The sequence below is a fragment of the Rhodnius prolixus genome, unplaced genomic scaffold (assembly GCF_049639745.1).
Source record: "Rhodnius prolixus isolate KJV_2025 unplaced genomic scaffold, Rpr scaffold_6, whole genome shotgun sequence".
Classification (NCBI taxonomy): domain Eukaryota; kingdom Metazoa; phylum Arthropoda; class Insecta; order Hemiptera; family Reduviidae; genus Rhodnius; species Rhodnius prolixus.
The window spans coordinates 28774702-28802233 of record NW_027411634.1 but is presented as its reverse complement, the minus strand read 5'-3'; the positions used below and the strand labels follow the sequence as shown (position 1 = coordinate 28802233).

Here is a 27532-nt window from a genome sequence, read left to right as displayed (position 1 = left end):
ATCGATTCATTTAAAGTAATCTAGATTTTACTCTTTTTGCCTAAATAGAATTAGAATTTACGCAAATCATACTGGAAAAATAGTATAATTGGTCGAATTTTATCAGCAAGTAAAACATCTTTTAGGAATTCACGGTAACAATCTTGGTCAAAATTCTGGCTGGAGAAATTTTATTAGCCATCTGTATGTACATACATATGTAATAAGGTATGCAACATGAGAATTGAGAATGTTTTTTTCTAAGTTTCATTCTTAAACTGTAAATAGAAGCACCTACTAACAAATGGAATATTTTGATTAATAAAACCTAACTTAAATCATTCTTAATGTTCTTATAATAGCTTTATATAAGTAAAAATTGAAGGAATATTACAATAGAACTAACAATAATAATGATAGTACAACAATATTTTTTAAAAAGATTTAAATGCGATTATTATTGAAATTGCAGTTTCTGTCAGCTATTCAAGTTTGATCGTGTCGAATGCTCTCTAGAAGTCTGTATGAGTATATCGTTTATATAACTAATTTTCTTATAGTTAAGTGCGTAAATGGAAATAATAGTATTGAGCACAACTAGGCTGTAAATATAAGAACAAACCATTCCTTTAGAATATGTGCAGTATTGTGTTTTACATAGAACATATTAATAAGTAATGTCCCCATTCGTGTGATAAATATTTTGAAATTTTATAAGCAGTGATATTAAGGAACGGTTTGTTGATGTGTTCCCGCTTTTTACAATGAACTGTAACTCTTCCTGAAAAAACTCGCAATCTAAATCAATAAGTGTTAGAAACACTGTACAATTTATTTTGAGAAAATGTTTTCGTTTCATAAAATAAAGGTAAAAAGTTATACCATAGGACTCCATTAATTTCACAATTCATAGAATTTTCACTCTTAGAATCCAAAAATTTTGGAAGATATTATTTTTAAGGTTATTAGTTATGTGGTTTGCGAAAGATTTTTTAGCTAGTTTAGTTGGCCTAATTACTGTCTTTATTATCAAGGGTTTACACTAAATTTAGCTACATTATGCCGGAATATTGTTATATTGCTAAGGTCTGAATTTAAACGAAGTATACAAAACTTCAAGATACGCTTGCCCAATGTAACTTTTCCTTACTTTACTTGAGGTGACGCAGCGCAATTTATTTAATTATTTGGAAATAAGGTTTGAATATGCAATTAACTGGAAACCAGAATAATTTTGCTAGATATTACGTGTATGACCTATCTCTTCTACAATCCCTTAACAAGCTCTACCGATGATGATACATCATTATAAAAAATATTGCATTAATAATCATGTAAGCAAATTTATCTTCCTAGGAGCTTCTTACAGCTCACTGTCCGGTGATGGACAGTGTTGTCTGTAACGAGAGAACACTGTCCGGAGGCCGGCAGTGCACTGGAAAAAGCTCCGGGCGCTAATGACCTCAGCTGTTGATGCGCAAAAAAAAAAAAAAAAAAAAAAAAATTTATCTTATGGTATTGGATTCTAGCCATATATTATCTCAAGACAAGTCGCTTAGCAACACTAATAAATACTGGTATGTTCTAGTTATGTAAATAATATTGTTCGAAAAGAATTATGTGCTACTCTGAAATTTCAACGCATCTTATTAGTGTGGATATTTCATTTATAAATATGTGTATTAATCACATTTTCGAGAAAATCTAAAAAGTGAACCTACATAGTTTTTAAGTTTAAATAAAATTTTAGCACCGCAATGTTTAGGAAAACTGTTCGTTTACATGTTCTAAAAAAAAAACCTTCACTCAGCACTCTACTTCAAGAAACAATACAAAAACAACGGGATGAAATAAAAAACACAATGAAAAAGTTTTCTTACTTTGACGATTGGTCAGAATCAGCTATACATCAATGCTGTGTTCATTCCAACATCCTACATTATGCTGCCAACGAAATAATATTTGGTCAATACTTTTCGGATGCTCAGTTCATTTTGTTTTTTTAAGAATTTTTTTATTTTCAATAATGTAAACAAACAGGAACATTGTGAGACAAAACACATACGAACTTCTATCATAATTAATTTACTCCTTATTATCCTAAACCAAGATATGCTTGTTCTATTTCCTATCCTACTTTGACAAATGTTTCTTACATTCCTTAAATGTTCACCTTCGATTTTTGCTTCAAACTAGATCTACAGATCTTTCCCTTACTTTAAGTACTTAGTGAATCAGACTTGCCTAATCGTCAAACCCCGCTTTAGAAGTTTTCTTATACTTAAACATTATAATTTAACTTTTAGGTTTTCTAATGTAAGGAGAATTTTTCAGGATTTATAAAGAAACACATTAAATCTGCTGCAAAGCCACATATTATGTTGTTTCTACTATCACGAATCTCAGCAACATTTAGATAGATGTAGACTGTCTGGCCTTCCTTTTAGTTTATCTTGGGTTCTGTCGGTGAACGGTGATAGATAGTTTAATTTAAACGGAATTGCAAGATTAAATGTATCTTAAAGTAATACTTCATTCAATTCAATTAATCCATCTCGGTATGATTTTGCTCGAAGCATTTTCTGCTACCGGGCTATGCTATCAATATTTATTTATTTATTGTTTTATAGTACACTGTACTTTAAACAAAGAGTAGGCCTGATTAACATTAACTAAAACATAATAATTTGATTAAAACAAAAAAACAAAAGTTCTTGCTGACTTAGACAAACATAGGAAATTAAAAAAAAAAAAATAATAATGACACATGAAAAGATATCCATCAGAGGTAACAAGCAGAATAGAATCTTTGAATAAATCTTCGATAATAAACACAGGGTATCAATAATAAACTGGGAAAATCAAAATTTAGGCTACTACTGTGAAGGGCCACCGCGAGTTCCTAGCATTCCCAGTATCAGATCTTCTGTTATCTCTCTGACTAAGTACATATAATTCTCGGGCAATAAATAATACGTATTGTCATGAGCGCGACTACTGCCACCACCGAACAATCAAACATTTTCCAATGTCTGGGTATGGCCAAGCCACAACGACATCCGCATTTAGAGGCCTCTGCCAAGAAACCAGCCACACATTTGTCAGACTACATACTGTTGAGTCAAACAACAATAAACGTTAAAACTTTTTATTTCGGACCCGGTGCACAATAGAGCAAATCCCTATCACACACTTCTACATAGAGCCTTACCGTACCTTCCACGTCCAAAATTCATGTGAAAAAACAAGTTTAGTCATCACTCTTCGCATCAATTTAATCTCATTTTTACATCTCAAAGAAACTCATTTCAAATTCGCCACTATCCCCACCTAAAACCATTAAAGTATAGTCTCTTTACTGTTCACTGCTTACTCTTTAATAATGAAGGATTTAACTTTGTGTTAACTTGCTTCGTAAAAGTGACTACTTTCCAGCAATGTAACTTTTCAACTCCATAAGGTTCAAAACATGTAATAGTGTATTATTTTTTATAATTCTTCCTCCCTCTTTAATTGTCATGAACTACCCATTTCCTCTAAGAAAATGAAAGAGATATTAGTAACCTGTATTTTAAATGACTCCATCGAACAATTTTTCAATTTTAAGCCCAAATAACTTTAATCATTTAGCAATCAATTTAATATTAAATAAATTGCGTCTGGCAAATCTAAGCCTTCCGTAGTATTTTATGAATCTCTTAAAGAGCTAAAACTTAAGATAAAATAAATGTTTAACTTCAGTTCATTTTATATATTCATTTTTCATATCATTTTATATTTAAGTAATAAGAATGTATTTTTGTATTCAGTAAAGGATGATGCAAATGTTGAGGTGACACACTTTGTACTTGAAGGGACCGCTTCAGTAATTCAAAGATTAGTGCTGGAAAGATACCGAAGGAAGATTGATGGTAAATGGGGCTACAGGCTTCATAATGATCAATCAGCCAAAGTCTCTCTCACTCATTCAAATCTAAAAATTATTTTTATGCAAATTTGTAAACTGAATGAAGGCGCTTGTTTCGGCCTTGGTTTGTTATTACCATTCATAATTACTTATAGACTATTATAAAAAAGAATTTAAATATCTAAATATTAATTTTGAAGGAGAAAAATTGGCAAAAAAAATGATAATAGCTCACACTGAACTGAAGTGTCTTGTGGTACCGAAGTCAATCATTCTTCGCAATAAAACGCCATACAACATATGGGAGAGAATTATCATTACATTAGATTTGAACACACCAAGTTTACAGCAGGTTTATAAAGAATACATGAATGCAAGACGTAAATTAGCTTGGGCTACAGATGTTTACAAGTGTGGACAGTATGGCGTTTACAACAGGTGACTACAGTTTCGATTAAAAATACTCGAAGTTAAATTTTTAAATTAATAAAAATTCTTTAATTTTTCAGAATACCTGTAAATGTAACAATTCACGATGTACCTTTGACTATTCGTTCTTCAAGTGTCCAATATGCGAATAAATGTAAAGCTGCAATGAAAGATCCAATGTACTTGGTAGGCGAAAAGAAAACGCAGAAGAACGATCGGAGACTCAACATTAATCTTGCATAATTCAGGAATTAGAAAGTGATAGCGAAGCCTTACTTTTAAATCATTCTGGTTGAAATACATTTTTCCTGCAACTTTCAAAACTCTAATTCAGAAATTTCTTTCGAACTTGAAATTTTTATATACTAGTTGCTTTACTTCTCATGTAGTGGACATGTTTATTTTAAGTGTACCTTTGGTTTTTAATTATGTTAGGGGAAGCCTGTCTGATGTTCCTCATAATTTCGTTTAATCCTTTCACGTAATAAAATTCTGAAATCTGAAATTGTATTTTCTTCAAATTCAACATTTAAAAAAAATTAAACGATTAAATTAGCTACTACTAGGGTTGTCCAGAAAGTCGTTGCGTTTCCACAGATTCTATAATGGCACCCCCTTAGTTAAGAGTATCTCTTTTAATACTGTATGTGTAATTAGGCTTAGAAGTCTGGTGAAGGGCTCCTTGACCAATGCAAAAAAGCACAAGTTTTGTTCTACGACGATACGAACTCTGAGCCCTTCGCACTGACACAACAGTGCAGCGCCGTTTTCTCTTTCTTCTGGCACATTACTGATAAGTATACTGATAAGAATGTAACAAAAGAATTTTTAACAAGTTTTTATTCACATTCAAACATAATATTTTTATTTGCATATTAAATGGAATATTTTCTGTATCAGTTAAAAATATAGTTTTTTTTTTTTTTTTTGAAGTTTTGACTGACTAGTACAAATATTTATACTAAAAATCGTTACTTATACTACGATATTGTTTAATTCATAGTGACATGAACTGGTTTCCCATTTTATAACATTAAACAAGTATTTGTTTAACTAAAAAGAACTTCAAACTAAAATTATAATAAAAATAAAATTATGAATGTACTACTATTATAAACAATTGGTGATAATACAAAACAAGATAATAAGAATCTTCTTAATCTTCAAGCGTAACATTTTTGAATAAGTATGACATCGATTCTTTGTTATGAATCCTCCTTATAGCTTCAGATAACAGTACACTGATGTCAACAGTCTTTATCTTGTGACATTGCAATTTCTGAAGTTCGTGGGGGATGGTATTTGTTACTACGACCTGACAGTAAAAGAACAATGTTAAAATTGTTTTCAGAAATAAAGAAATAACTGAGTTTTATACGTTAACTTTAAAATAAGTTAACGTATAAAATAATATTGAAGTACCTATAATACAACATTAAGATTAAACTAAGATTAGGATAAGCCATAAAGATATACATAAGTTCATTCCGTAATGTAAAAAGTTGACCCCTACCTTAAGAAAGATTAGCACTTTCAAGTGAACACTATTTTTATAGTTTCACTCTTTTGATGCGTGGGATTTCTTTTCCTCGGCAGTCATACGACTTTTAAGTTTTTATTGTGAGTGAATAATTCTATAGTTTAACCAAAATCCCACGGATTCTCAGGGCATTCAAACATGCGAACTATACGCCCTAAAGCATGACTAATTTATTCAAATCCTAAGCATGTATGTATAAGTAAAGTAAAGAAATTGCATAATTTTTCATGCGAGACTTAACATACAACTACCAATTAAATGTTGTGGACTGGGGCGGAAGAATATACTTTACTACTAACACTTTTTCTAATAAATGAAAAGTTCTATACTCGGGATTCGAATAGGGGATCTCCAACTTACAAAGTCACGGTTTCATAAACATTACGAACTTCTTAAGCTTCTTAAGCTACATGTATTTAAAATACGCCATGACATATGTTATATGTTATCCAACACTGCGGACCTAACCACATTTTCTATTCAACTGCCAAAGGATAACGAGGAAGCACATAGAATTGTATTGAAAGAAAAGTTTCTTTAGGCATCTAAGTACTGTGAAGTTCTCTTATTCGGAATATACAAATACTCTACGTCTTTTATTCAGATAATTACAGTCTTGCAGGGCTTTTATCCTGGTATTGAGGTTTTTGTTACAGCATATACAGCAATTATCAAAACCGAAACCACTCGCTTCGCATAACACTAGGCTAGCGGCGCATTCTGAACTATGAAATAAACTATAAAAATTTGAAAATGTGATTAGATCCGCAGTGCTAGATAATATCCTTGACTTTCTTTGTTTATTTAGTCAGCAAATGTAGTGCGAGATAGAAACGTAGGTGAAGTAGAAATTTCTAGTCTAAACTGATTAATTTGGCTTAGATGATGGATTAAAGTTCTAAACCGGTTAGGATACAATAAATATACGTGCTATGACGGGTAAAAACAATGATAAACCAAAACTTGAGTCAAATAAAATACCTCATCTATAGGCGAATCTTCAATGAGTCGAGGAGCATCTGAAGATAACAGTCCATGAGTAGCCATTACATAAATTTTGTAAACACCTCTTTCTTTCAATACTTCAGCAGCTGTTACAAATGCTTGAACATCATCAATCATATCATCCTGTAGAAAAATACAAACAAAAATAATTTTTGGTAATAAAACGAAAGATAAAATATATTTCAGTGTGGTTAGGAAGGTTTATCAGAAAACTGCAGAATTGCAATTCACCATTATACAATAAACTTTAGGGTATCAACATTTACTATGCCCTCAGTACCTTTGTACAATGACTTTCTAATTGATGTAGTTCACAAATGTCTAAATATTTTAAAATAAAAACGCCTCAAGAAATATTATTTTAAGCATTGTTTGTTTCTTACAAAATTACTGTCAACACCGTGTCATCCATAAGTATGTAACTAATACACCATATATATCATATTTTTACAAATGGGAGAATGTAGGAAGTTGAAGGAACGCCTTCGCACACTGGTTATTTTCGATTTAATTAATTTCCTGCGATAAATCAATATCCCCAGAAAATTCTCATTTCAATTAAGTTTCAAAAATTTGAGAAAGTCTATATGTTACACATCCTGTTATTTATATATTCTAAGAGTTCATTAATATAGAGGTTTTCCCCAACTAAATATTTCTTTTAATTACAGCTTCCAACTGGATCCATCCTATACATATATCCTATTCTCTCAGTCAGTAACCGAGAAGGCTTTCTCAAAAGTCATCGGATGGATAGAAAAAGTGGATACTCTTTCTTGGGTCTTAGATTGTTCCCTTTCTTTTTCTTCCTTCAGCTTCTTCGGAAGTCTAAATGTTCGAAGAATGATCTTCAAACCCAGGCCTCAAGAGAACACATTCGAATATACTAAGGATACAGGTACATTTATTTTTGGGTTCATCTAACAGATTTTACTTACAACCATTATTGCTATTCTACCGCCAACATCTCCCACTACATTGATAGGAGGTTTTTCCTTTGCCGGATGCCAAGGTACTCCCGGAGCAGGAGCAGACATGATTCTAGACGCTACATCCCTTGGAGCTGGTGGAGGTGAGTAACGTCCATCAACCATATCACTTTCGGCTTCCTTTTGTTCACCATGGATAACAGCAATACCTAAACGTAAACGTTCAGCATATGAAGTAGCTTTGTTGGCTGAGCCAGGATTTCTTGCCACAATCACTGCGTTACGGTAATCAGGTATGCACTCCTTAACAAAAAATTAAAAATAAAATAATACCTAAAATTACCAATATTAAGACTCAAACAATGATTAAAATATGTACTTCTCTTTTTATATTTTCAATAAAATTATTTACAACAATACCTCATTGAGAAAATGTGGATAGGTCTGTGCAGTGATTTTATTCTCGTAGCACGCATGTTCATTGAATCCCTACCCTTTTTCGGACCTACATTCATCATCAGTCGAAGTAAAGTAAGTGAAGTCGAAATTCTATAAACTGATAGATTTAGATCTGATGGTAAATGAAAGTCCAAAACCGGTCGAAGAAACAATAAACATACGTGCTACGACAGTTAAAATGGTTAAAAAAATAATTAGATTTTTAATATTTTGGTCTTAATACCAGTAATAGTTGAATAATATTTTGATATTATTACGAAATAAAAAAGCACAAATATATATTTTTCAAAACTAACGTACGAGCTTTTGGACTGAGAACCAGATAATTTTTCAAGATGATGGAACCATTTGTACCAAAATATACACCAAACCCATTCCCTTAGGACATATCCTTAATTTCAATTCCAACTACTCTCACTCCTGTAAGATTAATTCTACATAAACCTCATGTAAAGGAAACTAAAACTTTCCTCAAAAAAATATTCCACAATACACTCTGTTAGTAACCTGTCTAAACTCATATGTTGTCATATGTTCTACATGTGACCATTTCATTAAAAAAATTATTTAAAAATAAAAAATTTCAAAATTTTGCGTAGCTTTCTAGTATTAGGCTATGAAATAAAACTTCCAAAACTTAAAAAGGTAAATAATCAAAACTACCAACGTAAGTACTGCAGTCAAATAAAAATGTTCATGTAATTAGAACTTGTTTTTTTCAAAGACTGTTTTTTAGTTAAAATAAAAAAAAAAGTTTGCAATTATCTATCCGTTCCGACAAGGCAAATCCTGCGCAAAATTTGTGTCTCTCTTAATTTCTGTAAGAAAAAAAAATCTCAAAAAATACTGTTTCAGATCTAATTCACAATTCATAAATCGCAAATAAACGAAATACAACAACATGATACCCAGCCTAATCCCTTTCAATTTATGATTAGAAGTCCAAAAATAATGTTTTGACAAGTTTTGCTGATGACCTGCTTAAGACAGGATTTAGGAAGGAGTTACCCATCAAGTTAGAAAACGCTGGAATCTATTTAAGAGTGGAAATAAGGAAGAAAACTGCCAGTATCAAAAGAATATGGGAAGGAAAGCGAGTCGTTCTAATTTTCTAAACAAATTCACATTTCCTTAAGTACAAATTATTCAGACATCTTGAGGAAAAGCATTGAGCAAGAAATTCTGTATAAAAACAAAATCTAATCCCAATCAAAAATTCTCAACAAACTTCTTATTCATAAAAAGTATTCCATTATTTACTCAAAAATACATTTAATCTAATTCCTATTACTGTTCAAATAACAACATTTCCCGACACTATCACCAATCATCCAATGTTTTAATGTTCTAGCATCCTAATTAGTTTCCTCGACGTAAACAAGATAGTTTCAAATGATCTATCACAATGAAAAAAGCATCCAGCGTTAATTTATGAAATGAAACAATTATCAATTTCTTAGCCAGAAATTCAGTCCAAATCTGTTTAATTCCCACTGTGAGTCGAAATCTAAAATTTTATTGCAATCATCTTCTAAAAATTAATCAAACTTTTTTCTTAAAATATTCTATTATTATTTACAATGATAAGTTGTCATTTCAAGAAAAAAACTATTTGATTGCAGATGCTGGATAGGTGGTATGGCAGAATCAGCAGAAGAAGAAAATTACAACAAGATGTAGGGAAATGGAAGTATATTGTTACAAAAGCTTTATTGTACATAGATGAAGTAAAACTTGGAAGCTTGCTTGCTTTAGCTGAACTTCCTAAGGAGAGAACAACTAATCATCATGTAAGACAAGTTGTTCGACTAGCAGTTGAACATGTACTCAAAAATGCATCTAAACACAGGCTATTAACAAATTACAAAAAACTTAAAAAACAACAATTTCTTTATCCATTTTAATTAAATTTTCTTGTCTACATCAGCCTTTTTTAAAGTTTATTTATTAAAGTAAACATTTTAATATATAAATGTCGATGGCTTAAACAGTAAATGGACTAACCCCACTTGATTGTAGTGAATGAGATTTTGTGCTATCTTGTTTGCTCCTTTTTTAAGCAAACCATGAACAAATCTTTGAATCTCCTACTACAATTAAAAAAAACTATAAAAGCAAAATGAAAAACTTTTAAACTAAAGATCGACAAGACTTTTAATGCTGTAGTTCTTTACTTATCGAATTAAGACCTTTCTTCATAAATTAATGTTTTACTTTAAATGATTTCCTAAGTTGATCTCAAAGTTTGTTACGATCTCTAAAGAGCATTCTATAAAAGTGAGCAGTTTGTCTTATATGCAACAAAGGATCAAGAAGTGATACCACTGCAGTCCAGCTTCCAAAATGCATTAACAACATAGATCATTAGAAAAATGAACACACTGAAATAACTTTTATTTTGTTTTTTTCTTAAGTGGTTTGACAGGCATTAGGTAAGCAATTACTTCAATAGGTAATCAATTTTGTGAATATCGATGGAGCCATTTTTGAGAATATCGCAATGAAATAAACAATACATTTATTAATTAATAAAACCAGATGTATAACTGATTAGTCATACATCTGGTTAATGGATTTCCGTCGAAACCTAACTATCGGAAGAGACCATTTTATAAAAACCTTATTCCAAGTTAGTGCTTTCTCCGACATTTCAAGTTTGTTCCATCATGCATTTATGAACAGTTGCCGATCGTTTTGTGATTATTTAGTGCGCATGTGCGATCATATACTGGCTTGAATTTGATTTCAATTTTGGTTCTGATGAAACAGTTCAACTACTTTGCGCGTGCAAAGATTAAAAAAATATGTTGAAACCTTCCAACAGCAAACAACTGGAGCTGTCTACATCACCTTTCACTAACTGTTAGTATATGATTTCGTTCTCTGACCACTCTAATCAGTTTGAATTTGGTTTGGGTTCTGATGGAAAAGCAATGGGAAAATGGAAATGTGTTTGAAAGTTCAGCTCTTTCGATTTTGGATTTTCTTTTCATAAGCAGAAACATTTTTTCTTTTTTTTTAACTTGTAGCGACTTCCTGATAAGAATTTATCACGATCGCTATTATCTCCTCTTGCTAGCAGAAAAAAATGCTTTTGACTAGTTATTAGTAAAAAGTACTGTCTAATTTCCTGTACTCTTCTTATACTAACGTTCTCACAAAAAGGCGCTGTTGAGAGAACTGAATACAAGGTGCAAGGGAATCTTTAATTACACAATTCCATTTTCTCTAATACATTATACATTTTATCTTTATTCCTTGTAACTTGCGATTTTAATATTAAAGCAAAAGAACATTATACTAAAAAAAAAAAAAAATACCTGTATGTACTGCAATAAAAAGGGCGATGCTCTGAGATTGTCAACTGGGCAATCAAAGAAGCCCTGTATTTCTTTCTGATGTAAATCCATTGTTATAACATGCGTAAGCCCAGAATTACACATCATTTTTGCTAATAATTTCGTAACAATGCAACCTCGTTTCCTCATTTTACCTTTAAAAAAAAAATTAAAAATCTTAAACCAGTACAATTTCTAATAGAAACTAGCATTAAAATTTCTTTCTTTCTGAAAAAATTTCTGAGTTAAAAACAATATCTTTTTAAAACTGTATTCTTTTGAAGAACGCAAGAATTATTTAAAATTAATTTAAAATCAGGTCGTAGTGCAAATAAGCTTCAGAAATAGAACCATAAAAAAAATCTGGTACGAACATGTTTGAGATATTGCTTTTTCCCACACATTTAAGCAGTAACATAGATTTGTTTTTGCATTTTCATCTTTTCCTGATCTTCCTTAGTGTCTTTCAGCGTGTAGCTTTCAGCAAAGCACTATTTTTCTCTTTCTATTCTTCTTTTAATCAAACAGAATTCCTTTAGCTTAATTACATGTTCTCCATAAATACTGTCTACGATATTCTAGTTCTTAACGCAACAGTTCTTCTTTCGAAGAATATATAGTAAACGGCATTCTACCATCCTGCAAACATGTCCAGACAAATTCAGTTCCCTTTTCAGAACATAGCCGTAGCAGGGCATTCATCTGAAGCACCCTTCTCATGTAATCGATTTTGACACATGCCCTACTAGGCTTCTTTCCTCACTTCTATGACTGCTGTGATTTTTGGTTTTGTCTCCTCTCTGTGCCACACTTCAGGATATATATGCCCACTTCTGCTTATAATTGTTACTAGATAGATACTACAAGCCACATCGACTTTTTTGTGCTCCATAGGTTTTTCTTATAAAGACATTATTCCTTCCTTCTCGAGTTCTTCCAGCAAACATTCTGGAGATTTTCTAATGTGATACAATTAAAACGATTTCATCTTCATTATATAATACTTGAGAAATAATCGAATGTAAGTCTTATTTTCCAATAACTATACATTTGCAAATTTTGTATTTCTCGCCCATTAATACTGGTGCACTTTTCCATCCAAATGGGTTCAGTCTTGCAATTAATGCGCTCTAAATCCTTTTAATCATGGTAAATGAGTTATATTATTTTTAAAAATATGCATGAAACTAGATTTCTTAACAGGATGTAAAATCAAATTCATTCTTTTAAATGATTCTATCGCAGTGTATCTTTTTTAAACGTGGGAAGATTCAGTTTCGAAAATTAAATGTTTGCTATTCCGCCAGCAAAAAAAAAAGGAGAAAGAACACATAAACGCAATTTTATACGTGAGGCTTATCTACGATTAAACATCAAAGAAATATAACGACCTTTAGATAATGTATCTATCAAAAGGAATTATTTCACCACAGTTCCCCTTCTCATGTAAGAAAAGAAATAGACTATCTATTTTTATTTTGTTTCTTTTTTTCCTACTTCGTCTTTACAAATAGTTTCAATTAATAACAAATAACTTATTTTTTCCAACTAATTAAGTCAGTGCAGTTTTTCTTTTAATTTGGATTTTAAAGATTGACTTTTTTAGAAATGAACAGCCAGTTTTAATTCGAGCGTGAGTTACAAACTTTGAGTGTCAGTTAACGTTTTAACAATTTGGTCGAATTTTCGGGCCATCCCGTAATAACTTATTCACATCTGTATAAACCGAATCTAAAAGTATACTTTAGAACTATACTCCTGAATTAATTAAATTTGTCTTAATAAGATTATTACTGGATTATTACCGAAGGTAAATAACTTTTTTTTTTAGCGAATTTACCTTGTATAATTTAAATCAATAAATTTAATGACGTGCTTGGCTTACTTTGATACTTTGCACGCAATTCTGAAGAGCAAAACGTAGTTATTTTTTGTAGCAAAGAAGAAATCGTTACGAAATTTTGTTACCTGATAAGTCATTTAATATGAGTAAAATACAAAAGTGAACAAACTACTCTTACATTGTTTACTGTAAGGAAGATATGGTATAACTGCTACTATGTTTTTTGCTGAGGAAGTTTTGCAAGCGTAGGCCATGATTAACAATTCCATTATGTTATTGTTTACATCCCTGGAATATTCACAAATTTAAAAAAATTATAATTGTTTTTAACAATGTACCGATAAGATGAAAATGCTTACTTAGTTCCTGTTTGTATAATGTAAATATCTTTTCCTCTTACAGAATCACCGATTTCAACCACAGTTTCTCTATTTGTTTTATAAGTAACATTGCATCCACCAGTTTTCACACCAAGCCGGCTGAAATATTCATTTTGCAATTATGCATAAATTAAGGCAGCACAAAACATATCACTTATTTCTTACGAAAATGTCACTTACCTGGCAATCAGATTTGCTAGTTCTGGATGGGAATTCCCATGTATTATCATAATATCGGATGACGTGGGGGGTTCCATTTTATACATCTATTTGTGATCCTTATTACTGCTAAAGGCAAAAAATTACCAATAAGAACTAGTAGTATTTGTAAATAAGAGTAGCTGGTATTAAGTGTATTTGCCGAGAGAAAAAAACTTTACTTTTTATACCTTCTTTTTTCATTTAAAACGGGCAAGAATATCATATATTTTTTACAAATTATCAAACTAGACATTTAAGCTTCCAAATACTGCATTTTTAAATTTACATGATAGGATTATCATTTTTGATAGTTAAAACTTAAGACACATAACCAAGATGTAAATGACTAAGCAAAGCATTCAGCTCACTCAAAAATGTCAAATATTGTTAAAAAGACATAAACAGTATTGTGCAACAAATTAGAAATCGAAAAAAGTTACTTGACTTTACTTCGCTAAACATTTGAAAACTTTGTTTTTAAACAAACCTTCGCCAACAAAAACCAAGAATGAAGTGAAACTGTTATTCCTTTCAGAAAGTTTTATTTCACATTTGTTATGATTACATGGAACACCTCACTCAACATCCCAACACATGAACAGAAGTACTAATATAACCATGCGCGGGAACTTAATTCATCTGAATTTGTGAATATTATTTTTGGATTTTTGCAATGAAGAATAAGTTGAATACCTGATTATCTAATGACCATAATTATCTGATCACTCTAAAATTTGTAGATATAATTTTTATGATAAATTTAATTCAATTAAATTTTTGAAGAAAAGTGTCAACTGATTCTAAAAATCATTACAATGTTTAGATTTGAAATAGGACTAACCGAAAACAGGAGATAATATCAATAAAACATTCCTCTTATTTGAATTTCACTCATCGCTACCCTTAAATGTTTGTTAATTTTATAAGCTCGATTACAAACTGTTTACATTAAAAACTAAAACGAAACAATAAAATAGCCAAAACTCAAAACTTGTTATTACCTTAAATAATCAGCTAGATATTTGTGGGATCAATTTCGTTTTTCCAAACAAGACATGTAGAAGACTTCTAACCCTTATCTATAAACTTGAAGTAATTTTTTTTTATGGCACAAAGGTTACAAACAAATGCTAGGTTATGGTTCGGGTTGTGTTAATTTAGATAATAGCACACAAAAGTCACAAATCAATGGGCTTAGTTCGTGTTCTGAAGTTCATTGTTTAGTGTTCCGTTACTAGTTTTGTGGTACAGGAAGGTTAAGATTCTGATGAAGTACATTTAAATTTAATGGGAATACAATTATTCATACTGGCCAAAAATGATGGTACAAAGAGTTCCTTTTGAAACTTAATTTATAAAAAACAAGTTAAAAATGAATATATTGTTTTGTTTTTAGTTTGCACTTGCTATCTTTTGGTTAGTTGGATGGAGTACTGAAGTTTTTGCTGTTGAAGTACAAACTACTAAATTGTTTGTACTCCCTATTAATCCACGTCTTTTTAATTGGACGAGCGATGACAGTTAGTATTCTAGATACCTTATATCTAAAAACTAAGGTTGCTCAACGTTGCTTATTTAAAAAAAATAAATATGTTTATGGTTATTTCTTTGCTTGATGTGTTAATGTGTATAGTACTTCACTATTAGTTTCAGTTCACGGTTTCTGGTATAGAGGTTCAATGCTGAACAGTCCTGACCTTCCTTCTTGGATGAATTATATTTACAGTGTAAGATATAATTCAGGTTACATATATGGTGTCCCTCCAGCTAAGCAGCAAGATATTACTGTAAGTAAAATAGAATATGAAGCTATCTTGAATAAAAATGCTTGATCGAGAACCTTTAGAATACTTAGTGAATTATGTATGTCGAGTGCTTTTTGTATAATTTAAAATATTATTTCCTAAACTGTTATATTTTTCCATTTGACTTTTTAATGAGTGTTTTATTTTATTTCAATTTAATAGATTGAACTAATTGGCATGAATAAAAAAAATTATGAAACTCGAAGAATCGTTAAAAATATAAACATCACGGAAAAGCAAGGTACCTATTTGTTTCTGAAAATTAATATTTTCATTAACTTGTTTGTAATAGCAAATGTAAACAAAAATATTACAGAACCTGCCAAGTATGAAATTCAAATGAAAATAGACAACTTGAATATAGACGATTTATTTGATGGTCAAAAGTTGCAAATGTTGATGAATGTATTTAAAGAAGTTTTGTGGTCAGATGCAGACGATTTATACGCCACCTTTTTGGATTCCGCGATAAAATTAGGCGCTAGATTGCCTTTAAAACCTCAAGAAGGTGAAGGGTAAGTTGCTAAAATCCAATAATAGGAATTATTTTTTTATTTGTAAAATTTTCTCTTCAGATGTACTTATTTTCGTTTAATGCAGTTTCTTATTAACTTCAAAAGTATCAATGAAGCATCATCAATTTTATGTGCTTTTTGTTTCTTTTGGATCATATATATATAGGCGTATATTGAAAGAAACATTTAATTTAGAATCAAGGAGTAGATTCTTCAATACGTTAAATCAATGTTGGAAGATAGTTACCGTCTATATTAGTATCTACTTCACACAACATTGATGTCTTGTCTTCAGGAGGCCTGTAAGGTAGAGCAAAAGATAGTAATGGTTGGTAAGGAGGTTAAAGCAAGGCCCAAATAGATTACAAGATCATTCCGGTTATGTTATCTATTATCATCCTTTTTCCTCCAGTTTCTCAACGAAGTCCCTTTACAAGCTTCTTACTGATAACTCTAGCCCAAATTAGTCAGGAATTGAATTGTTCTCAGATGCTTTTCCGCCTCTAATTTTTGCTAGAGCTATAGTTTCGTCCCCCAAAAAAATTTACGATTGCAGTAAATTCACATGAACTTAGAAAGATTTTTTTTCACAGTCTCTATTATTTAAAGAATTACAGGTAAATTAGACTTCGATGGGCGGATGAACCTAACGGAGCCATTGAAAAAAGTACGCAATGACATATTTGCATAAACTACTAGTACAATTGCACTTTATACCAATTATTTTTGGCAAAAGAGTTATGAGCACTTATGGTGGCTTAAAAAACCTCATGAGTTCCTTGTTCGATCGAATTTAAAAACGATAGCTTTTTGGTAACTCCATAACATTCTATTGATTAGTGATGAATTAATATAATTCCAGACTTAACATTATTCATTTATAGAAAATTATACAAATTTTCCGTATTTTATATGCAATCAATGTTCCTTACAAAATAATATTTTTTAGAGTTGTGGTTCATTTGGGAAGCACTTCTGAATTCTCTCAAGAACTGATAAATTTACAAGAAGAAGTGAGGCCATTGTGGAAACGATTAAGTTGCCCAAGAGATTTCAAACGGACTACCGTTGATAGGCACTTCAGACCACGTGGTTTTCTTCCAGATTGGTGTTCTTTCAGACTTGTAAGGAATTTCACTAATATGTATTAATATTTATGTCTGTACATTGTCTCCTTACTTAATGGCTTATTATGTTATCACATATAGTTCAGAAAGAAATAAGCTAACAATTTGTTTTATTGTTTCAATTTCGACTTAATTCAGTCAATTTTTATAATTATTTGCATTATAAATTAATTCTCTTGATTTTGGGATTTGCTTCTAATATTAGAATTGTCTCAAGCTTTTTAATAGTAAATTATAAACTGGCGTAGAAAATTTCACAACCTTAAACATTGATTTTTTTTAAGCTTTTTATGTTGTGCTGATTACATTTTTTTAATAATCTGTGCTTTCAAATAAACCAATAATTAAATTGAATAAAAAAATTTTTGTATTTTATTTTAAATTTTTTGTTTTATTTAAATTGAATTTTAAAAAACCACACAAAAACAATTATTTTATTATTGTATTACAATTTTTTTTAAAAATTTTAATGATTTCATTAATCCATTTTTGAGAACGCTTTAAAGTTATTTATTTGCTTTCTCATTTTAATAGATATATATTTCTACTTTTTTTAAAACTGCAATGATCTTTTATTTTCAAATGATTTTGTTTCAGATTTTATCTTTTTTGCTTTTAACTAATTTACTAAAGAATTCTCATATGTAAGTTTATTTATTTGTCTATTTTGATTTGTGTTTTTTTTATTATTTTTTAAATAATTTATTTTTTTATGTAAAGATTATGAATGAAATATGCATTTGTGAGAGAATCGGTTTACATTCTTACGAATTTTAAACTAGTTAGTGGTATGGATAAAATTGACGCACAAGACTTTTTTCTCTTCACTCTTCCTAGCGCTACGGTCCATTGTAGACCAAGACTTGTTCAAAAATCCTCCCCTCACTCCTTTCTATTAACTGCCTCACTTCTCCATCTTTTAAAATTGAGCTTTTGTAATAAATAATAAGAGTTTACAAGTTAAGGTCGTCAGCCCTATGCTCCTGGAGGACCACGTCATTTGATTTTAGAGTTTTGTCGCCTAGGCGGGTTTCACTACACCTTACAGAACCTGACTAACCCTTAGTTACATTTCGGTGTTTCCATGTAGACATACTGCCTTCACTTTGAGGGCAGACCATGAGGTTTATCTCCTTAGGATGCAGTTTAACATCGTGTCCAAGACGAGTCCTTAATAAACTAATATTACCAAAGCTGTAATTTGTAATCCACCCAAATGTTGCATTACCAATCTAGGGCCTTTAGTTCAATTATTGGAACAATCCAATCCCTGCAGCCCATCCTCAACACGTACAATTGGAGTTGGTTTCCCTTTCGATAGATTTCAAATGCCAAAATGTACAAACATGCCCTGTTTCCATCCACCATAATTCTTAAATACCTACTTACCCAAACTCACAGAGGTATCTTACTTTTAGTGTCCGGTTCAGTACCGATTAAAACTCATAATTTGTTACTACCTCTTACGTCCATCCGGAACCTCTCTACATTCTGTGATGCCGTTATTACAATATGTTGAGATTGCCAAGGAGGTTCGGGTCTATAAAATGATGTTCTATACCTTTGTTGCGCAACCATCAGCTCTGTCGTTACTTTCAATCCCTATATGTTCTGGGATCCAGAAGATAACCATCTTTCCCTGGGAAAGATGAGCCATACGTCTCCTGCATTTTCTTACTAGCTTAGAATTCCAGTTGGATTTAACTAATGCCTTTAAAGCCGCCTGACTATCAGATAAGATCCTTACCTCCTACACATTATTCTCCTCCATCTCCTCTCAGCATTCTAATGTTTCATATAACTTCTCAGGAAAACTGTCACTAATCACATCCTGTTCAAAATTCCTTGAATTCAGGCACCTACTCCTGACAAACCCGCGAGCTTCTGCCGAGAACTACAAGTGAAACAATTGATAACATTCTCCGCCATCATCAACTAAAAAATTAATATCTGCTTCCTCCAGATTATCCATAAAAATATGAAATTTTTGTGAACACCCATCTCTTATTATTGTACTTCAATTTACTAAATTTTCTTATTTCTCCTCTCATTGCTTGGCCACCTTCCCAAATAAATTGGGAATTTCAAGCTCTTCTAACTTTCTACATCTGGTGAATAGCATTAGTGAAGTAAGTATTCTCGAATACTTATCCGAGTTAAAAGTTAAACCGTACCCTCCTCAACCCGTTTCTTGCATGCAAATTTATGTCAGAAGACTTTTACGATACTTAGGTGAGTGAATGGCTTTTGAGTATAATCATTTCATTTATGCACTTCAAATATAATATTTAAAAAATTTCCTCCATTTATGAAATGTACCTTTATGTTTAAAGCTGCCCCATGTTGGATTTTTAAATGTATAGAAATTATAGGTTAACTTAGAGAGATGGTGAGAGAGAGTAAACTTCAAATTTTATTGATGAACTCTTTTTATGTTTGATTTAGAATAAGATTGAAAGTGATGGAACCGACAAGGCCCAATACATGGAACGTCCGCCGTTTGGGGATACGAATGCAGCTTGGGAGCTACCGAGTAGAATTGCTTTACCAACTCGCAATTATTCTGCAGAAATGGCTACTACTCTTATTGTACCAGTAGTCTCAATTATCCTTTTAGCAGTCCTTTTATCGTTTATTCTCTGTTTTCACCATGATACTATGTAAGTTTTTTTTTTTTTTTTTTATTTATTTAAATGTAATTGTTTATATGTTTAATTATTGTTAATTTGAAATGACCATATTTCAGAAATGATCCAAAATCAGACAGTTTTTTTGAATCCATTTTTGTCATCTGTGAAAACTTTGCTAGGTATATGTTACTTGTGTGATTAACTGGAATGAATTAACTTATTTAGTATATCTTTATTCAGTTTATCTTCTTTTCTTGATTTGAATACCTCAGTTTTAATTGCTTTTTAACCTTTATTTTGTTCTATTTTTTTTTACTAACATCGACTTTATTTTTTAAATGAATTATTCAAGCTATTCATATGAAGTCAAAGAATTGTGTCTGCAGTGGGTGTTGTAGTTTGACCAAACTTTACTCAGATTTAGTATTTGCGTATTACAAAACCATGACTAAAGTTTCAATTCACTTCCTATTTTAATTATATATTACCGTTGTAAAATGCTTAATAGAAAAATAAAGAAGGTATTTTACCTCAATAAGAAGCATTGATATTTTGCTGACGTTTATCACAATAAAGTCGTGATATATTTATTCTGCCGAGCTTTCGACCCAGGGACTAGGTCATCTTCAGGGCAAGTTTACCTAGTCCCTAGGTCGAAAGCTCGGCAGAATAAATGTATCACGACTGAAATGGCAATTATTTTTTCATCCTATTGAAACTATGAGTCAGTCACCAAAAATAATGAACAACAGTTAGTTGTTTACTTCTTTTTTCATATTAAACCTATTCAGTTCTGATTGCCTTAATTAATTTAATTTCATTTTTGTATTGGCAGATAGGTATCATCCATTGTCATTAAAATCAGCCATATTTCTATAAATAAATAAAAATCTATCATTAAATGTTTGTCATCTTTCATCCACGAAGTGCGAAATATTTAATTTTAATTCTTTAAACTAATGTCTCTTCGCATCAGTTCAAATATGGGGTAAAACTAATTAATTAGGGAAATTATTTCTTTTAATAGGTTTTAGTTGACATTAACATGCTTTAAGAATTAAATTATTTATTGTTTATATTACGAATAATTAAAATTAATGCAAAAAATATTTTGTCAAGAGTTAATTTTAAGATTGTTTCTTTAATTTGAGTGGTAATCTTAAAATAAAGCCTTTGATAATCCAGAATAGCTAAGATTTAAATACCTCTTCATCTATTTATTTCTATAATCATGGAGCAGTTAGCTTAGTTTTTAAAGTAGCCAAATTTATAAGATGAGTATTATAAGAACTAACCCCGGTCCTTCTAGCAACATATATTTATTATCTTTAAGTCACAATTTAAACGAGCAGTAATGTAATTCTGTATATATTTAATTCCGTATTATCTGAATTGTGTTTAATCAAGTGCACTATTAACATTTTCCTATTTATTTCCTATTTAGTGGAGTAAAGAAGGACGATGATATGACAACTATAGATTATGGGGCTTTAGACAGAGATGCCAGCACTTTGAGAGCAAGCAGCGCTTTACAAATGAGTCCCAGGTAGGTTACCGATAAGTATTTGAACTATTTGTTAAAAATTGTCCTTCTAATTACATTAAGATAAGACTATATTTATAAAATTAAGAAAATTATTTCAAAGATAGTAACAATGATTTTATAACCAGATTGAATGGTGATGCAGCAGACGCTTGCAGACCAAGTCCACCTCCCTACACTGCAACCAAAAGGGCGTAAGTGGAGATACAAAATAAGATGAAATTAGTTTCACGAGCATTTGGTTAATTTAATTTCTCTGATAAATTTGCCATACATACTTCATTTCACAAATACTTTGACAAAATTTCCTACATCTAAACACATCTCATATTTAATTAAAATTAAATCCAATGTTTCCATTTATTTTTTATTTTATTCTATAATTCTTGCGACTTAAAATAAGAGAAAGTGAAAATAATGTTTGAATAAGTAAGTTAGGGAATAAAAGTTTTATAAATTATAAACTTTGTGTATGCGTGCGTGCTTGTTGAGGCTTCTTACGCGAAGCAAATAAGCCATAAATACACAATAATATATGTATATTTTGTATTATATAATACATCATTTGCATTATAAACTTATGTCTTTGTTTCTGTTCTAGCTTGTATGATTCTTGACAAGAGGATCAAGAGGAACCCAAAACGTGGTATTGCTGAATTTTCTTTTGTCTTAGTTAATTATAGATAAATTTCTCTTGAATGACAATTACAAGACAACTAATATTTTATCCAACCATTCCCGTAAAAATTATTGAATCTTAGTTTAATACAGATTTCGTTTTACATTTTATTAAGAACATTTATAAATAATTTAATATTTATTAATTTAAAAAAAAAATCTATTGGAAATAATTGACCAGGGACATGTAAAGGGTTTTAAATTAGAATCATTAATCTTTAGAAAGTAGAGTTCTTCGAAAATTTAATCATTGATGTATCAATTAATTATTTTTGATTTTAGAATTGCTAAGTAGCCTTAAAAATGTATGCTGACAAATACATAAATTAAGGAATTATCTTGTGTTTATGTAATCCTTATCTCTTACGAACTTTATTATGTCTATAGATAATAGAATTACAATGATAATATTTATTTTATTTATTTATTGATATAATGCTTTACAGAAAATACATTCTGTAGCAAGAGAGCAAGAGAGTTGGCCTCTGCTAGACAATAAGAACTACAATGGAAAATAAGCATAAAATAAAATACAATAAATAATAAAATTTCTGCCCTAAGAAACGAAAATATAAATGTTACAAGAACAAAAAACAAAAGTTTATTCAAATGATTATATTAATTGTTGTTGGTGCTAATTCCTTCATATAATTAAGTTAAGTTACTGAAAATTTAAATTTATTTCTAAAAAGAGACATAACTACTTAACTTATAACTACCAAAAATACAATTAACAAATTTTGATCTCTCATCTAACGCGCCTGTCAAATAATAAAAAATAAATTTCACTTTTAAATTGTCATCAATATCAAATAGAGAGAGGAAAGGATCAGAACCGGCAATTAAATACTTGTGAGCCATTTCTCTCTTAATTTTCTATAATAAGAACAGCTCAGGACAAAATGTGCAACATCATCTTTTTGATTGCTAAAACAAGTAAAACAGATTTTTTCAGGATAAAAATGGTGATTGTTCAGACCGGTTGGATACTTATTACTCTAAATTGAACAATGACTTTGGTCATAACTAAATTACAATTAAGATTAATAAGCGCATTATTCTGCCCTAGAGCACATAATACTCGGTAATTTGGATTTAAAATCCTGCTAAAACTATTATTAGAAAATTTTAAATTTAGGTCTTTTAGATTACAACTATCCGCGTTTTGCACCTGCCACCCGTTCTTAGCTCCAATGGAGAACAGTAGATCCCTCAGGAAACCAGCCCAATTAAAGGGAACATTAGAGTTAGGCAAAAGTTCCACAAGTCTGGAATAACACTTTCTCAGCAATGAATTGTTATCCGCGGATAACAATTTGACCCAGAATTTCAAAACTCTACTAAAGACCTTAATATGGAGAGACTCAGATTCGAGGCGGACATAACTATCAGGTGTGTGAAGTGGATGATTCAGGAGCAACTTTAAAAATTGTAGCTGAACGCGTTCAACTTGAGCAAAATAATTTAGCGCCCAGATTTATGAGGAGTATATCATGCTATTATAGAGAAGCCTTTAGATTTCCAACTGTTAGATTTGTAATGTGATAGAACGTTTAAAACCTCGGTATTGCAACTCTTGGAAACAAAAAAATTCGCATGCCAATCCCAGAGGAAGCAAGAGGTACACCTAGGTAAGTGAAGTTACTTCTTACTTTTATTGGAATACCATTATATGTAAAAGAGGAGTGTTTCCTGATGCGGCCAGCTCTGTTAAATGGTACTTTAACTGTTTTAGAAGTATTCGCTGCAAGCTCATTTCTTTCGCAGTACTTAGCCAATAACGAAAGTTTAAATTGAGCATCATGCCACGAATATGCAAAGATAGCCAGATCATCGGCATATAGCAACATTAGCACGTCAGACTCGTTATTGATGCTAATCCAGTAGCCCTATTAGAACGGAAAAAGTCCACAATATCACTGATAAAGAGTGAGAATAGCAAAGGTCTCAGCTGTTCCCCCAATTAGAGTGATAATAATGGAAGATTTAGTGGTGATTTATTTTTCAATCTTAATGTTAAATCATTCGGGTACTTTTTGGAAATAAATATATATTTCATATTCATAAAATAAAGAGGTTAGGTCCTTTAAAAAATTATTTGATTTACATATTAATGCTTTAGTCATATTTATTAAATTTTTATGAATAATACTTCATCAACAGTTTAGATTATATATGTATTTCTGAAGTTTTTATAATTAAATTGACCATTTTTGACAAATTGAACTTTTTTTATGGAAATTAAATGAAAAATGATTTATTTTGGTTGTAAAATCTAAATAAACAAATTATTTATAAATTCATGGCAGTAAGTGTAACTTGACTAGACAAGTTTAGTACAATAGTAAAACTGCAACGAAGTAGTTATTCAAGTTAAAATAAATTACACACAATGTTTAACAGTCCTAAGACTATATTCTAAAAAACTAATCCTTAATCGATTTTAATTTTAATTTTTATATACCATTTTTTAATTTATTCCTATAATTCCTGTAAGATGGAAATGTATTTTTAGAAAAAAGTTGAGTTTCAATTTGTAGTATCTTTGGATAAAACACTTTTTATTTCAGCATTAACTCTTATAAAAAGTTTATTTCATTGAATAATGATGATTTTAAGGCCAATACTGTTAATACTACCTGCAAAACTGTTAATCAAATTAAGTTAAAATAAAAAGACGTTGAGAATGAAACAGAGGTTGAAAAAACATCCAATGAAAACATAAAAACAAATTGTGTTATGAACCTATTATCAAAAAAGGTATTATTTAGTTATATGTAATATGCATGTATATTTCACATTGAAATTAATTTTATCTATTGTTTTACCTTTATAAAGATAACGTATTTCTTAGTGTAAGAATAAATAAAAGCATTTAATTAAAAAAAAAAAACTATTTCTCTGCATACCTATTATTTACGTATACTTAGTATGAATATTCTGTTTTTGGGGGTAAAAAATATATAAATTATAAAATGCAAAAAGAAGAGCTAACAAACATTTAAAACTCAAAAATAAAATTGCAAAAATTTATTATACAAAAAATATAAAAATAGTAGTTCTGAAAAAATCCATCAAAACGTAAAATATCAAAAATGTAAAAAATAATATATTAGTTCTAAAAAAGTCCGTCAGAGAACGTAAAATATCAAAAATGTAAAAAATAAAATATTAGTTCTAAAAAAGTCCGTCAGAGAACGTAAAATATCAAAAATGTAAAAAATAAAATATTAGTTCTAAAAAAGTCCGTCAGAGAACGTAAAATATCAAAAATGTAAAAAATAAAATATTAGTTCTAAGAAAGTCCGTCAGAGAACGCGAAATTTCAAAAAGAGTAAAAAAGTGAGACATTAGTTTTTAAAAAATCCGTCAAAGAGCGCCACTTATCAGACAAGTAAAAAGTTAATTTTAAGATCCGCCACAAGGTTGCACTGCTGTAATCTCTTTATGTACGTCAAGAGTAACAAATTTTTCTCAGTATGACTTGAGTGATAAGAGGGAGTACATCGCTCTGTCGGTGGTCACTCGTCACTCTAAACATGTATATTTTTTTTCTAACAGTTACCTCTCTCCCTTAAAGAATCGTTAATTTTGAGATTCGCCACAAGGTTGCACTGCTGTAACTTGTTTATATTCGTCTATGAGAAACAAATTATCTTCAGTACGATTTTAGTGAAGAAGGGGAGAATATCGCTCAGTCGGTCTTCACTCGACACTTTGATTTACGCGCACAATCAGCGAATGAATAGATCAATGAATCTATTCATAGATTTTTGACGATCAGATCTTAGACAACTGACCTACCGGACAGTTTTAATATTCTGTGCTAACAGTTACCTTTCTCCCTTAAAGAATCATGAATGTATGGGTATGGGTGTTAAAATGGCGGAAGAAGATAATAGTTATCTAGCTTATAATGGCGGAGGAGATGTTAACACTTAGGACAGTCGGAAGGCAAATATTCGCCACCCTAACCATAAAATTAACAAAATTTAAAGTCCAACAGTTAACAGTTACCTGTCTCAACGAAAGTATCATGAATGTAATGGGTGGTTAATAGTGGATGAGATGTAGTCGCTTCGACGGTCGGAAGACAAATGTTCGCCCCGCCCGCCCGCCCTAGCGGCGATTTTTCTTATATAGGAAAAAATCCATCATGGCGGCGAGTCATATCACCATGACAACGCCCAAAATAGTTCAGTAAACTACCACGAGATGGCTCACACTGCCCTGCTTTACCTTTTTATTGCTTTTACACACTCCCAAGACCTTAGCAGCCATTTTTAACCTTTTTTTTAGGTTTTCTTCTTTACTTCTATCCACTACCTTGACTTGGGCGGCCATTTTGACCTATTTTTAGTTTTTCCTCACTATTTTTTTTAATTAGTAGATTAAAAGGAAAAAAAATACGATATTATTATTTGATTCGTATTTTATTTAAAAAAATTATTTATACACTTTATTACAATAAATTTTCATAAAATCTTAACCAATCTAAACAGATTACTGTTAATAAATGAACAAAAATTATTAAAACTTATTTATCATTATAATGGGCGGAAGATGGCAAAGGATTAAAAATGCACATAGAGGAAAATAATGGAAATAATTAAAGAATGCTACATTAATAATTTCAATTAAACACACACCTAGTGAAAGACTGCAGAAATCGTAGTATTTTATCCAACAATTACAAATACGTAGCAACCAAATTCTGATTTCAATTTTCTTGGAAAAAAAACTGCTTCCAAATGATTTAGTATTCCTACTCATTTTCCTTTCCATCGTGCACTACGGGTTTCACCAAACATTTGCTGGCTGACTAAGTCAAGAAGGTTACACACTTGTTGTGTATACGCGTGATTCAAAACGCTAATAAATCATAATTTTTTTTTCTTACAATAATGACACAAAAATTAATGAAACCAAGTAATTATTAAAGAGTTCTGTACACCTATTACCTTAGTATTTTCAAAGGGGGGTGCGAATTTAAGCCAAATTATATAATTATACTTCTTTTATTTGTACTGGAAAATAATTCAATTCAAAATAAGCGGACTAAGGCAACTTTACGGTAATATTAACATATTCAGACTATGGTAACAAAACGATAGACCTCAACAAAACAGCCACAGAGGTTAAGTACTACCCAACTGCACAATTCCAACAGCAAATCTAGATAGTAGATAGCTGTAAAAACATCCACCATAATCATACCTAACAT

At 30.6% G+C, this 27532-nt stretch overlaps 3 protein-coding genes and 2 long non-coding RNA genes across 14 annotated transcripts; 3 read left to right on the top strand and 2 right to left on the bottom strand.

The window, feature by feature from the left end:
* The first annotated feature begins 37 nt into the window (after positions 1-37).
* On the top strand, positions 38-5247 carry LOC141460284 (uncharacterized). 2 transcript variants are annotated; one of them, XM_074140140.1, is made up of 5 exons: positions 38-207; positions 452-497; positions 3789-4010; positions 4087-4324; positions 4396-5247. In XM_074140140.1, the coding sequence occupies exons 2-5, from the start codon at positions 485-487 to the stop codon at positions 4556-4558; spliced, it is 636 nt and encodes a 211-aa protein (XP_073996241.1). In that variant the 5' UTR covers positions 38-207; positions 452-484; the 3' UTR covers positions 4559-5247. The 2 variants fall into 2 exon arrangements, with proteins under 2 accessions (XP_073996241.1, XP_073996240.1); XM_074140139.1 differs by lacking the exons at positions 38-207; positions 452-497 and adding an exon at positions 1564-1944.
* On the bottom strand, positions 5138-15152 carry LOC141460282 (phosphoribosyl pyrophosphate synthase-associated protein 2). 5 transcript variants are annotated; one of them, XM_074140129.1, is made up of 8 exons: positions 15012-15152; positions 13990-14097; positions 13789-13908; positions 13608-13717; positions 11569-11741; positions 7799-8092; positions 6837-6983; positions 5138-5630 (listed from the first exon to the last, which is right to left on the bottom strand). In XM_074140129.1, the coding sequence occupies exons 2-8, from the start codon at positions 14073-14075 to the stop codon at positions 5472-5474; spliced, it is 1089 nt and encodes a 362-aa protein (XP_073996230.1). In that variant the 5' UTR covers positions 14076-14097; positions 15012-15152; the 3' UTR covers positions 5138-5471. The 5 variants fall into 5 exon arrangements, with proteins under 5 accessions (XP_073996230.1, XP_073996232.1, XP_073996233.1 ...); XM_074140131.1 differs by having other exon boundaries at positions 13990-14094; positions 15012-15149; XM_074140132.1 differs by lacking the exon at positions 15012-15152 and adding an exon at positions 14852-14884.
* Positions 8744-10174, top strand: LOC141460294 (uncharacterized). Its single transcript, XR_012461843.1, has 2 exons — positions 8744-8893; positions 9871-10174. It is a non-coding gene; the product is annotated as an uncharacterized lncRNA (long non-coding RNA).
* On the top strand, positions 10960-22643 carry Scgalpha (sarcoglycan alpha). Of its 5 annotated transcripts, none has more exons than XM_074140128.1 (11): positions 10960-11110; positions 15407-15530; positions 15658-15797; positions 15978-16056; positions 16132-16330; positions 17280-17454; positions 19903-20117; positions 20204-20266; positions 21532-21633; positions 21759-21824; positions 22232-22643. In XM_074140128.1, exons 3-11 carry the CDS (start codon positions 15690-15692, stop codon positions 22245-22247), a joined length of 1023 nt encoding a protein of 340 aa, XP_073996229.1. In that variant the 5' UTR covers positions 10960-11110; positions 15407-15530; positions 15658-15689; the 3' UTR covers positions 22248-22643. The 5 variants fall into 5 exon arrangements, with proteins under 5 accessions (XP_073996229.1, XP_073996228.1, XP_073996225.1 ...); XM_074140127.1 differs by lacking the exon at positions 10960-11110 and adding an exon at positions 13062-13396; XM_074140124.1 differs by lacking the exon at positions 10960-11110 and adding an exon at positions 15194-15334 and having other exon boundaries at positions 15664-15797.
* A 4225-nt stretch (positions 22644-26868) lies between these two features.
* Positions 26869-27517, bottom strand: LOC141461408 (uncharacterized). The gene is made up of 2 exons (XR_012462845.1): positions 27270-27517; positions 26869-27180 (listed from the first exon to the last, which is right to left on the bottom strand). It is a non-coding gene; the product is annotated as an uncharacterized lncRNA (long non-coding RNA).
* Positions 27518-27532: the final 15 nt, after the last annotated feature.